The following is a 13,971-nucleotide window of genomic DNA, read 5'->3' on the forward strand; positions in this document are numbered from 1 at the left end:
CAATGTGTAATTTGGAAATGCTATCAATACAGTTCAGACTGTGCCACAAAAACATGCATGCACAACACAGCATAACACAATAACAGACAAAACTACTAACACCAAAAAATGTACCCTTAAAAATGTATCTTTGTTTTTTTGTCTTTTTCAAAGCATAAACTCTAACAGGCCAAACAAGTTTATTATGGTCACACTTTAACAAATCTGTTTCACTTTCATTTTTAACATCTTATTTGTTTCTTCTACATTTTCTTCCTCGGGTTATTACACAATTCAGCATAAAACACAAGTAAGTGCAAACAGCAAGTCTATTATTAGTAACCTAATAAAAAAATAGCATTAATAATGATAATAATAGATAACAATAAATATATAAATTGTTAACAAGTTTTACTTTTCGAGACCTTAAAAGCGATTATTAAAATAAATCAGTAAAAATGAGAAAAAAAAAACTACATTCTTCGTGTTTTTGTTTTTTTTAGGGTAAGTTGTGCACTATTATCAATATTTAGTATTACATATCTGTAATAATGATCAGACAATGCAGTGTGAAGTGTGCCCTGTCTCCAGTTACAGTGCTGGTTATAACTCCAATTACCTGCTGTTACATCATGACAGCATCATGGCTAATGCTAAATGGCTAACTTAGACTTAGGAGTGTGACAACAAGCACAACACATAAACCTCCTACTTGTGTCTTTAAAACAACCGACTTATAAAAACTCCTCTTTTATACGTGTTGTCTCTGTTGATATCCTGGGTCAGCTACACTGCTTCTCTCTATGGGTCTTTCTAGAATATGTGAGCTCCGCTGTTGCTTACCCCACTCTCCCTCCTGATCGATGGAGATGATGCCTGCCTCACTGTCCATCACAGGGTATTGCCGATGATTTTCGAAGTCTAACGTTAAGTCGGATGACATCCTCTTTTGAATTCATTAGTATATTATCACACTGTAACAAAGCGCGATCATACCACTGTTGATCAAGCGGCTGTTTAGGGATGAACTTCCAGTTTAGATACACGTCTGACTTTACCGTCAGTCTACGGGTGCCGCCGAGGGACTTACAACCCGTCGCGCAGCGAGCCTGGGCGCGCAGCTGGGAATTTTATTGTAATAATTTATTTTATTGCTCTCTGATTCTCAAAACAGAAAAAAAGTAACAGATACACAGAATAGAAGACTGAGTTATAGCTATCTAAATGACAGTAAGCAAAATAAGAGATCTTAAAAGAATTACAAGTAAGACATGTATATATATAAATACACACACACATATATAGGAAGAAAAAAATGGACAAAAACAACAACAAACAATGCGAGAGCGACAGTGACATTAAACAAAGACACTAAAAGTATTACAAATTGCAACCGTTTTAATGCTGCTGGAAAATTTACATCGCAGCTTGTGGTTCCTAACTGCGCCACTAGGCAGCAGGATCGTACTGCAGGCTCCACGGTACGGCGTGAAATGTTTAGTGTTCAAACGCTGATTTCTGTCGACACGGAGGAGCTGAGATCATGAGGCAGAAGTTGAGTAAGTCACTTATGTTAAGTTCTAAAGCAAACTAGTAATTTTAAAGACTACACCTGCATTTCCGCACTTTTAAAAAAAACCGAAAAAATCCTGTAGTGGCCGAATATGGTTAAATAAAGGTAATGTTTTGGCAAGGGGTCATTTAAGAGACAAAAATATCTTGTTCATCAAAGTGTATATACAAAACGCAGTCTGCTTTGTGGTAGACACCAGTGTATTCTTCTCAGTAATTCGTCTTAGTTTAAAGTTCTTTACTTTAAGATGACATCCACCGCCAGCTTTCTCGCTTTTTTTCCCCTTTTTTTGACAGAGAGGCAAGGCATTGGAACCTTTTGCCTCATGCACATGATGATGTTTCACCATGAGTCATTAAGGCCACATGCACATGGTAGTCACATGAGAGTTGTCAGAAACACAAAAAATAAGGTGAAAAGTGATATCTAATCAGACCAGATTTTCACTGATACTTCCCATATGTTGGGTCTTATTGAAGCCAGAGTCAGTTTTGTGGGAGAGAAATTTAAAAAAACAAACAAACACACAAAGGTATTTTTTGAAGACAGATTCCTCAGTTTAGACTGGTCATTTTACCCCAGCTAGCTACTGACAGGGCAGCGTTCTTAAGACAACCAAACTTGGCTGTAATAATGGTCAGAGGAGGTGTGAATTGCATGGACAGAATCTATCCACTCTGTCCAATTCCTGGGGTTCTGTGCTGCTGTGCAGGTCCATTCTGATGTGAACTGTACTTGAGTGTCAGAGATTTCATCTTGGTGTGAAGCTTTTTTAAAAACACACATACACACCTTGACAGCTACACAACTCTTCAAACAGATTATATCTGCTACAATAATAGCTGGACACGCATAGACTCTGCTAGATGTTAGAGTGCATTTTCAGTCCTATTTCTAGTTCTGTAAGTAAAACTTTATTTTTAGAGGTGGACATAAATCAGATCATATAAAATCATTCCAATTTTACAAGGAAAAAAGCATGTTAAGACATTAAAAATGTGCTCTGCAAATATGGACAAGTTAAGGGTCATCAGTCCTGTAGCTAAACTCTAAGCAGTCCTGCATCAGAGATTTATGTATCGTTGAATAACGCGGGTAATTAATCAGCTCTTAAGAGTTATGTTTATAATTTGTGATTTTAAAATAACGCAGTCACTTTAAGTGACATTGTGTGCTAAAAATCAGCGGCAGGTGTACACTGGACTTAATCCTTCATGGGCATTTCAGGTCGTAGTGAGATTAACCTGAGGTGGTCTGGTTGATTCCCTGCTGGATTGGTTTGAAGCTTCTCTCAAGAAGAAATAGCCACTGGTTTTAACCTAATACTTCAAGGTGGAGACTTACATTGAGGTCATCTACGTCTAAAAGTATATTGTGTTTACTTAGCAGGATATAGTTCTCTATGGTTCCAGTCTAGGGTTTTACTATTAACAGAACTCAAAATGCTAACTTTGTGGTGTCTTGATTATGGTAACAATGCAAGCATGTCTGTTTGGAGTCTGGACAGTTTGGGACTTATAATATTGATCGTGAGAAAAGCCCCTGAGAGCCAGACACGAAGAGCAGATTAACAGGTTAACCTGATATGTTGGCTGAATGGTTTAACAGAACATTTGTGTAAAATGGATTAGAGGCTTTGGTCATATTGCTGCTGCTGTTGGTGTAAAAGCTGCTACAACACATCTCCTCCCTTTGTCTGAAATGCACCATTCATGCTGATGGTCTGCTAATTTTTTTTTAAAGTTTGAAACAGACTTAATACATTTTTTTTTTAAATATTCGTAGTAACACCAGAGTAGAAATGATGATAATTAAGGGTGCCCTGTGTAATTTTGGAACAGGTAAAGCAGTCACATATATTTTATACAAATATGAACAGCTGATATAAACAGTGTATGTTGCCACTATAAATATAACACACAGCAGAATAGGAACACTATGTTATTTGAATATTATGCCCACTTTAACACACTCACAACAAGCTTTTTTTGTTGTTAATTCTTCACAAAATCCCTTAGAATAAAACAATAACCCGTTATGAAACCAGTCTTTGTTACTTTACTATTAGCAGCCTGTGAAACACATACTTTGTTTCCATCTCTTGAGTTGAATTAATTAAAAAAAAGCTAAAGACTGCACAACTTGACAGACATAAAATAGTACTTTTGCTCTATAAAAATAATTCCGACTGGCTATTAGAATTGCACAACGGGTTGTTATTGCAGCATGGTGTGCAATGTTTCCTTAAATCTGAGGAAAATGGACAAAGGAACAGTGGACCTAAAAAGAAATCAGTACCAGAGAGATGCTAGCCATTCAGCTCATCCATGTACTGTTCACTTGAAGGGTCACCATAAATGGTCTCAGTGGAGAAGTGGCTGTCATAAAGCCATTCTTAAGGAAGGGAAATGGGTAGAAAAGGCTGACGTATGCCAAAAAATTATTGAAGCAATGTAAGATGACAAAAGTGAAACAAAAAACTGGAGAACCTTTCCCTGAAGACTACTTAAAGAAATTACAAGAAAGCTTGCCTATGAGAGTTCAGGCCATGTGGAATAATAAAGGTGGTCATACCACATATTGACTTTCAGGCCTTTTAGAATTGCATAAACTCTGGTTTTGCCTTATATACTTTATTTCAATTTATATTGAAACATATTTCAATAAATCATTGTAAGTGCTTCTAATTTCCCTAGCAACATAAAGGAAAACGAGGGTTAGCTTAGGATGTTTCACTGTACTGTAGATCAGTAAGTAGAAAAAAAAGCCATTTTTTTAAGCAGAAAAGGTTTTCAGTCTGTGTTCTTGTCTCTCAGTTCATTTTCTTTTTTTTAATGCAAGATAACAGTTTCCTCTCGTACTGCTTCCTCAAAACACTTTTGAAAACAGGGTTAAATAAACTCCATTTAGACCAATAACGGAAGATGTAGACCAGGGGTGTCAAACTCAAATACACAGTGGGCCAAAATTTAAAACTGGAACAAAGTCGCGGGCTAACGTTAATATTTATTGAAATATATTTATTCCTCCAGATATAAGAATGAATCTTTTCTTATGGACTCAAACACGTTTTGCTGAAAAACTGAATATGGAACAAGCAAAGCTTAATACTAAACAATATATATATTAGCTGTATAATACCAGTAGGCCAGCTCTAATAGTAATTTGGTATGGCTTCGTGGGCCAAATGTAATTAGGCTGCAGGCCAAATTTGGCCTGCGGGCGAGAGTTTGACACCTATGATGTAGACGGTGCCCATGATTTCTCTAACAGGATTTTGCTCAGATGAGATGAGAAACAAGCAACAGAGCAAGACTCGAGTCAGATGACTTGATGACTGAAAAAGAAGAAAAAGTTGATTACAGCACGTTACTATACTCAATTTATTGGTTGTTTACAGTAATTTGTTACAGTTAATGCTTTGGTGGTTACATTCTGATGCTCTTGTTATTTGTCATGGTGGTTAAAGAGGTGAAACAACACACTATTGTTCACATGGATCTAAATGCTGTATAAGTAAATTTACATTTACTCATAAAAGGAGTATCTTGTTAGGAATGTATTGCTGAAACAAATAAACACATAAATAAAACAAAGACCACAGTGAGTGAACAAAGAGCCCCACGCTGGCCATGAGACAATGTAAACTTAATCAAGGAACCAAAAGTAGATGGTGTCATTTATTTGACAGCAGGCTTTAATTAGCATTTACCACAAAACAAATTCCTGTAAATGTGGCAGAGGCCTCATGCTTTGGTGAGTTAACAGCATGTTTCCAGTCAGGCTTTTCATGCCTAAAAGATAATTTTGCTGCCACTGAGTACATCTGTCACTTGATATTGAAATTGTGTCTACATATTTGATTGGGTTTTTGTGCAGTTGTAATTATGCACTGGTGTTTTATGAAAAGACAGCCATACTTTCCTCCTCTGTGGCCATGAGGAGAAGAACTTTACTTAGCAGTGAAAAGGAGCGAGAAAGTTGGGCTACAAGCCTCTTCTAAGCAAAGAGAAAACCCCTTTTGCGAAAGGGACTTTGAGCTACATTTCATCTTTTGTCTGCCAGATTGATGAGCTATGAGATGGATGATGTTCTGTAGTGCTCTGTGGCATTGTCTTATCCCAACCCGCACAAAGAGGGAGAACACTTATCATCGCAGGCTTATGTAGGCTATTGAGCAGGGGGCAGGGGTTGTCAGAATGGTGAAGAGGGGTCCAGGAGGGTGGGGGTGGTGGAAGTCCCTCGGATAAAGCGTGATGGAGATGGGCTCATGGCTGCGGAGGCAGATGGAGAGAGTCATCTCCCATGACGACGCAGCTAGAACTTCCATCCCGAAGCCAGAGAAGGACACATGCAGAAAGGAACAGGGAAAATACAGGAAGCGGGCCAAAAGAATGGTGAAAGACTGAAAAAAATGAACGCACCTATAAGCTGGTGCTGTTTACATGAATGCATGCGAAGGGGTGATTAAAGGTGACTTAAACAGACGGTTTGGTTAAGGTTTCGGTTGGCCTCTTAGCTGCACTGTGACTTGTTAGCAGGTAGCCCAGGTTTGTCGAGCTGGGTTTAGGATTAGGCTTTAGGACAGTTTGGTGGGAATGGGGCTGTGAATACAAAGGGATTAGTGCAAAGGGTTGATTCGCTGAGTGGGCTTGAATGGGTGTGTGTGTGTGTGTGTGAGCAGGATGGGTGGGTGGGGAATGAGATCTGAAGTTGATGGATGGATTAGATGATCCCCAAAATAAAACATTAGGCAATTAAATGAATAAATAAATAAATAAAATATGATAGATTAAAAAAAGGTTTTAAACTATACATGTGGATTTGAGCAGATTTTTATTATGTGAATTTATTTTTTAATAAAGCATAAAAACCAGTAGGAACATATGTTTTTAGAATTTCAAAATTTTCATTAAAGAAAAAAAATACACATATAAACACACAGACTCTTATATCTATCTATCTATCTATATATATATAAATATATATGTGTGTGTGTGTGTGTGTGTGTGTGTGTGTGTGTGTGTGTGTGTGTGTGTGTATATGTAATTCCCACGTCCCCCCTTTTTGAGCCAGAGTGCAAAAAAAGCCCTACCAAAATCATTTCAATGCCTTGAACCATGTGCCACCATTAGGAACACACAAAGAGAGAGCTGACAAATGACCATTTTAATGCCTCTGTTTGACTTTAATGAATTTATATGTTATCTGGCCCTAATGGAAGGCTGCGCTGAGGGGCTGGCGCAAGGCCATAACAAATGAAAAGCTCTGATTAGTGTAGAATGAGCTGAGAAAAAAATCCCATTCATCTTGGTTAGCATCCTCCTGTGCTCTTTTATGGGTCGCTGTTACAAGGACGGGAGTGCCGGGGTGCCTGTCCTATTAGCGGGGCAGCCCAAAGGCCCGCTGAGTGGTCAGCGGCCGGGCGTTGACGGAGCGTCTGCCCGCTCTGCAGTTCAAGACTGTGAATGCCTCAGTGCGGCTTGACTCCTAAATAACCTTCTGAGGTACCGGGAGCTTCACCCCTACATGACCCCGCACTGTGAACAGGGGTGTGTGTGGGGGGGCTCCGGGGGGGTACCCAGACCAGGACTCACACTAACAATTAGGTAAACACTGGAGAGATCCCTTCACAGGAAGACGGCAGGAGATTAAAAAGAGTGTTTTGCATTTGGAATTGTTATAGGCTGTAGTCACAGATTTAATAGGCTTTAAGCAAAGCCAAATGAGATATTTAATTGGAGTTAATAACCTACCAAATACAGATTAAACCGGATAATTTAGGAGCTGGAAGCAGGTGTTTGTTTTTGGAGTTGTGTGTAGGCTGCAAATAATAAAGCTATTTTTTTTTTTTTTTAAATCGCATGATTTTATGAGAAGAAGGTAAAGAATCTGTGTCAGATAAGTACAGACCTACAGACTCTAAAGTCAGTGGAGCAATTATTTTAAAATATAAGGATAACGTTACCTATTGTATTTAAACTGGTTGTCATGCCCAAACATATCGCCTGTCATCAATAAAATCCAGCTTGCATTCCCTTCCTAGACCGACTAGATTTATTTTCATTGGCCTATTAAAGATTGATCTGATTACGCTGCCTATAAATAGGAAGAAGACAACGTGTAGGCTGTAAAACACCTTATTTCTTTCTTTCTGTCGCCAAAGTAACGTTTTACTGTGAAAATATTGCAACACAGTGTCGCTGCAGGAGAGATGTTTCGTCATGATCGTGTTGGAGCTTGATATCGACCACTGTTGTCATTGGGAGAAGCCCTGTTTTTGCCGCCCCCTCCCTCGCTGGGCCCCTGTGTAGAGCCGCCTTGCAGAGAGAGTTCAGTCGGGCTGGGAGAGGAATGTGCTGGGATGCGGAGCAGCACCGACTGTAGGAAATCGACGCAACAACTCGCGCAGTATGGACAGCAATGATCCATATCTACACCTCAGTGAGTACTCTTGCGTATTTTAGCCCGGGTCCGATCTTGCTGCGGTGCTCCCCGCGAAGCCGCTGCATTTTGTTGTGACTTCAGCGGCGAGCGCGTTTGTTTTATGGCGTCTTCTCTCTCCAGTCAGCAAGCGGTGCGCGAAAGTGTTCTCGGACTTTAACCACCAACTGCTGTGTGTGGATCCTGTTGTTACGCTTAAATAATCGCGTTAGAACAGCGCGAATTGAAACGAAAGATGCGGTCACTGCAAAAGTCAGGTGATCATGGCTGTGCCGGTCGGGCAAGGTCAGAGGTTGGCACTTTAATTGCGCTTATGTAATTTATGGTGCTTGTCGCGCGTCTCTTGCTAAACAGTTTGAGACAGAAACACAATTTATTGGTCTGGGTAGGTCGTCAGATCCAGAGAGGGGAAAAGCGTTCAACTGCGCAGAGGAATGGCGGATTTCCACTGATAAACAAACTTATAGGCTCCCTCTTTGTGGTAGAAAGGAGTGCAGCGTGCTAGACGCGCCCTGGTCACCGCCGTGGCCATATTCAACTGAATGACAGCGTGATGTGATTTTGCTCAGTAAAGCTGAAGTCTGATCTGACTCGGTGACTTTGCCCTTGAACCAGTGGATTGGATTTGTTCTGTTATCCTTCTTGTGGCCGCTTAAAATCATCTGAGACAAGGAAATAGGACGTCTTGGAGCAACACGTGGGACACACTACTTACAGAAATACCCTGTGCCATTTAAGTGTTTAGTTGAAACCAAATGTGGTTTAATAGGCTTGCGCATATAGTCTCATTAAGTCACACACACTTATCCTTAAAATCTAATAGCAGGCTAACTCTTTGAAGGCAAAACTGTACCGCCTGTTTATGCTATCACAGATATCTTTGCACCATTTGGAGGGGCTGAGTATTGTTTCCATAATGAATGTGGCTCCCAGGGGAATGACATGACATATGGATAGGAGAGTGTGTTGAGAGAAACCCACAGTGTACAGAAGTAATGGAGCAGTCCCTCAGGGCTAAACTCTTTCTTCTTTCCCTTTAAAGATCTGTTATGATTGGGCAGTAATGGCATCCTAAGATTTAGATATTAATAGATATTAGCCAATCGTGTTTCTGCATTGAAGTTCCACGGTGCGATTTTAAACACTGTTCTTTTCCAAAATTGCATTGGTCTTTGTTTAAACAGAGAGTCTCTTCTCCACAGTAATGCTGCTGTAGCATTACTCACTACCCGCAAAGGCTAGAGGTCTGTCTTAAACGCGAAATAGTCATAATTTTTGGTATGAAAAAATGTATTATGAATAAATCTTAAAGTAGTTCTCATAAACCAGGATTAGCTGAATCCTCCTCTTCTGGTGCATTCGCTTTTGAATGTTGGTAGTAAAGCCACAGAGCTAAATGAAAACCACAACCACTGAAAGTCATTCCAACTCTTGTTTTGTCTATGTGTTGGCTCACAGCTATGATTTAGGATGCACCAAAGCACGTATGAAAACAGAGCCATAAACAGTACTTGTATTCTGACTTGAAAATGGTCACCCTTTGTAATCTGTCAGGAGCGTGAAGCTGAGGCGAAGCAGTGTGGAGTCAAAAAAAAAACAGTCTGGTGATTATGTGCAGATTGCTTCATGATCCACCTCTTCCTCCTCTTGGCTTTTCCCAGACTTGTTATGTTTCAGCAGGTTTGATGCAGGCCTGCTCGGAGCTTAAAGTAGAATCAGCATTTTGTTTCTCTCTCAGCACTTCAGCATTTTTTTATTTTCCGTCAGTGGAAGTGATTCTAGACAAGCTGATGAGCGCGTATTTTGGGAAATTTGACGGTGAGAACTTATTTGGCTCACACAGCAGGGAGGTCATGACAGAAAGAAGAACTGGATTGAAACCAGGGTGAGGGGCTGGATGGGGGTGAGGGGGGTGGTTTGAAAACTCATCACTTCCTAGGGATCAACAGTTGACCTCCCAGTGCACGCACAGACAGAAGCAGGAGGACACCCACACACATTCACACACCCATGCCTATTCTTCACAGCTGCGCAGTAGCTTGTATGAGTAACTCCTTTACAACAGACTGTGGCCGTGATGGCACGTGACTTAAAGAATGTGAGTTTTACCTTTTGACTGTCAAGTCCCCGCAGTAATAAAACCTCCTCCCCTCCCACTGCTGCAGAATTAAATACACCACACAGGTAGAGAAGGTGTGGCTCTTTGCAGGTATTTGCTCAAGGATCCCATAGCTTGAGACATGCAGTACCCCTGTGTTCACACATTCATTAGCACACAATACCTACAAAAGGTGTATTTTCAGGCACTTTTTAAGTGAGCGTGTGCGTATTTGTGTTTCCGCGTAAAATAGTCAGCTTGCCTTGATTGTGTGTTTGAGTGGGTGCCAATTGTGAGAGCAGGATGAGGGAAAAGAGGGGGCAAAAAGAGGCCATTCTCTGGGCTAATTGCCAGTAATTAGTCATTAGTGAAGAAGGTCAAATCCTTGATTTAATTCCAGCTTTAATCAAGCAGAGAACCTTCAAAGGCTCACGTGCTAAAGCAATGTTTAGTTATGAGATGCATTGAGCGATTTCTGATTTCAACAACCTATCTAATTTGAGTTTTTAATTTGTTCACTGCTTGGAAGGCATCTTAACATCTGGCTCCTTTTTCCATCTGATATTCAATAAATTGTCATTTCCTGCAACAGCACTTCTCAGTGTGTGCAAGCTTTAAGTTGCACCTGCGCACACAGAACTAAAGCTGTTGATGCATCTGCAATATTATTCCTAGAGGGAACATTACTTGATTACTTAATTGATAGAAAACTGTTTGCCAGCAGTGCTACTATTAGTTTGAGAAATGCAGAGTGGTTCACTCTTACTGCTCTGCTAAAAAGGCTGGAGTGCAGTGAATAATAGTAATAAATATATGGAATTAAATAAGAATTAGAAAATAGTCACACAGGAAAATATTTGAGGATTCAGTTGTGAAAATGCAGTAATCTGCTTGTGGATTTGTGCAGTTTTTTTCAATTTAATTAAAAAAAATGCTAAATGTGTGTTAAAATCTTCCACTGGAAATAGGCCAAACATTCCCTAGTTTACTACGTGCATGATGTGAATTATTTCTTTGTTTTGTCTTTCTTTGTCGTTCATAATTGCAGTTAAGTATTTACTGGTATTTGCACAAAACAGGCAGTTAGAAGCCATAACCTTGAGTTCTAGGCACATTTTTAGACAGAGTTGTAAACTGACTCTGTAGGCAAAGGTGCAGGAAGTTTCTTAGCTTTACATTTGTAGCCCCAAGTTCTTCTCACCAATCACGTTCAGGCAACTTTGTTTGCATTTCAATAACTTTTAAACATTTTCTTCAGTTGTGTGCACACAATCACCTGTGAAATGAACAGGAAGGTTTGACCCGGATTTCCAGTATCCGCTGTTTGGATATCCTCGCCACACAGGAAGCTGCGAAAATTGGCCGTTGGCTTTGCAGGCCAAGTCAGCAGACTAGCTGATGTGTTCCCATGTTGACAGAATAATGTATGTGGAGTCGGTTCCAAAACAAGCACAGGCTTTGAAAGTTTAAGCACTGTGGAACTCATTTATATTATTATAGGAGTGTGATTAATGAGCCCAAGTTCATAACTCAATAGATGCTAGTTTGACTGACCAGCCAAAATATTTCTCATGGTGCTTTTTTTGTCCTGTGGGTGCACAAATAGCAGCAACAGGTAGCAGCTAAGAACATTAGATCTCATTAAACCTCTCCATGAAGAACATGCTGGAAACCTCGCTGGGTTATTTTTAATGCTTTGAGAGTGCCATTTTAGTGTGCTGCTCCTGTCTCACTTCTACAGAGCATCAACATGTAGCAGAAGCACACATTAATGTAGCATAATTTCCCTTCTCTTTTCTGCTTTTCCACTGTATTTTCCTATAAATGTCTACACAGCTGAATATGCCACATGATTATGTCCTCAGTGCTGTCAGAAATCACTACCGGCAGGGAGAGCAGGCCATAAGGAAACCTTTCTCCTGAGGGGACAGTACGCTGATTACATTATTAGAAGTTTAGATTTAAGAATGTAGCCTAAATTTAGGGCTGCCAATTATCTTCTTCCCGCGCCTTAACAAACCATAATACATCTGTGATTACTAATTATGGCTCTCGGGGTTAATTTCATGTATTTTATGTGGGCCATGACACACTAATATAACACAGCGTGCTTTTCAGAAGGATTGCATTATTTTAATTTCTCCCTCTGGGATTTCTTAAAGAGACGCTAGCGTTTCTCCTCTTCCGTCATGTTCTCCTCTTATGTGTCGGGCCGCTGAGTCACGGGAGGAGGACAAAGCCAAACGAGTGCCACTGAGAGTATATGGTTACTAGTGGTTCTCCTTTAAACACTGTGTAGTCGATCCAATCACTTGCTGGGTAGTCTGCGCAAGAAGGCTCTGAGTTGCGTAAGGCAAATGGATGGACACAAGAAATGGGAAGTTTCTGGTGCCATATCTCAGTTTGAATATCTGAAGAAGGATAAATTAGAAGGAACACTTTAACATTTACGGGTTGGTCTATTTTGTGGTGATAATAACATGTTGCCTTGCCTCTGTCATCACTAAACAAGTAGAACATCTACTTCTTGCATGCATATTTTTAAGTCTAAAAATGATTACCTGTTTTAAAAGCCTGCTATAGTAGACGCAGTCTTCCACCAAGGGTTACTTTTGCAGATCAAATCCATCTCTGCACGGTTTATTTAGCTTCCCTCAGGATTTCTCATGTATTGTTCCTCGCTGCCTTTAAGTTATATTTTTGGCCTGTGTGTGCATCTGGATTTTCACTTTGCCCTGTGTTTTCCTGGCTATCCTAGAGCACCTAAAAAAGACAATTCCTGACTTCCTGGAATGCTATCACACTTGTTAAACACACGAACATATTCACAGAGGCGACTCAACTGAACATGCTGCTAACAATACCTTTAAGCTTGTATGCTGGCACAGTTATTTCACAGAGTGATATGGTGTTAAGTTATTTTTGGCAAGACAAAATAGAACTTCAACCTCTGACCACTTCTTGTCACCCACTCAACACACGTCATTTATAAAACCTGCAAAACAGAAAGAGAATTTGTGATGTTTAAAAAAACAAGGAGAACGTAGTGAAGAAATGTCACTGACATATAATAACCTTTGGACTGTATTAGTGTCTTCATACTGTCTTCCCTTGCTCTTTAGCCCTGAACCCTTTTTAGAGGAAGTAATTGGAAACGTCTGGTTGTACTGTACTTTTAGACAACCCCTTCCACCATGACCTCCCCCAACCGCGCCCCCCTCTGGCCAGACCTCCTGGTTGTACCACTACAACAGGTGTTTCTGTATAGATAGAGGGGGAGATAAAGAGAGAGGAGAAACATGAGTTGAGTGGGCGGTAGAGGAGCTGATTTGTGCTGCAGTCGGGCAGCAAACAGTTCCTGTGGGATTGATCTCTGGGGAAGGATAATCTGGGTAATCCTATAACCGGCGCTGTTGGACTCCGCCTCTTTTGCTCTTCACGGAGGCCCCCCCATCCCTCCCTCTACACGCCGACCCTTCCGTCCCGTTCTTCTCTGAAAAGTGCTCGATTGAGCATCCACCAAGCCAGCACTTTGAGTCTGACACCTGGTCCTGAGCGACTCGTGTTCTTCCAGCGCTACCATTAGGGCCTGAAGACATGTGGCACCCAGTGGCATCACCTGGAAGTGGGGGCAGCCCTGGAACGGAAATAGGTTATGGTCACTGTGAGTAGCTGGGTTTTGTTTTTAGTGTGTGTGTGTGTGTGTGTGTGTGTGTGTGTGTGGAATCATTCTGATGCAACGCGTCTCTTCTGTGAGTTTCAACAGAAGTGAAGCTTGAGCACGAAAAGCTCGTGGTGCACAGATGCATTTGAGTAATGCCTCTAATCCCTGTGCACTCTTTGATGAAGTTATTTTGAATTTCTTTCTTCCGGGGAG

At 40.6% G+C, this 13,971-nt stretch overlaps 2 protein-coding genes across 4 annotated transcripts in view; one reads left to right on the forward strand and one right to left on the reverse strand.

Moving 5' to 3' along the window:
* atf6 (activating transcription factor 6) overlaps positions 1-1,039 on the reverse strand; it is a 28,370-nt gene extending 27,331 nt beyond the window's left edge. The window contains exon 1 of the mRNA XM_040052942.1: positions 823-1,039. Within this exon, the coding sequence (XP_039908876.1) occupies positions 823-922 (100 nt within the window). The 5' untranslated portion in view covers positions 923-1,039. The remainder of the gene's footprint in view (positions 1-822) is intronic.
* Positions 1,040-1,431: 392 nt separating this feature from the next.
* The window catches only part of rxrgb (retinoid X receptor, gamma b), a 29,646-nt gene continuing 17,106 nt past the window's right edge, over positions 1,432-13,971 (forward strand). The window contains exon 1 of one of the 3 annotated variants that reach the window (XM_040052952.1): positions 1,432-1,538. In XM_040052952.1, the coding sequence (XP_039908886.1) occupies positions 1,523-1,538 (16 nt within the window). In that variant the 5' untranslated portion in view covers positions 1,432-1,522. Of the gene's footprint in view, positions 1,539-7,761; positions 7,997-9,928; positions 13,759-13,971 lie in introns of those variants that run through there. The other 2 variants (XM_040052951.1, XM_040052950.1) reach the window with 2 other exon arrangements.

This window comes from Simochromis diagramma, unplaced genomic scaffold, assembly GCF_900408965.1.
Source record: "Simochromis diagramma unplaced genomic scaffold, fSimDia1.1 OVJJ01000419.1, whole genome shotgun sequence".
Taxonomy (NCBI): domain Eukaryota; kingdom Metazoa; phylum Chordata; class Actinopteri; order Cichliformes; family Cichlidae; genus Simochromis; species Simochromis diagramma.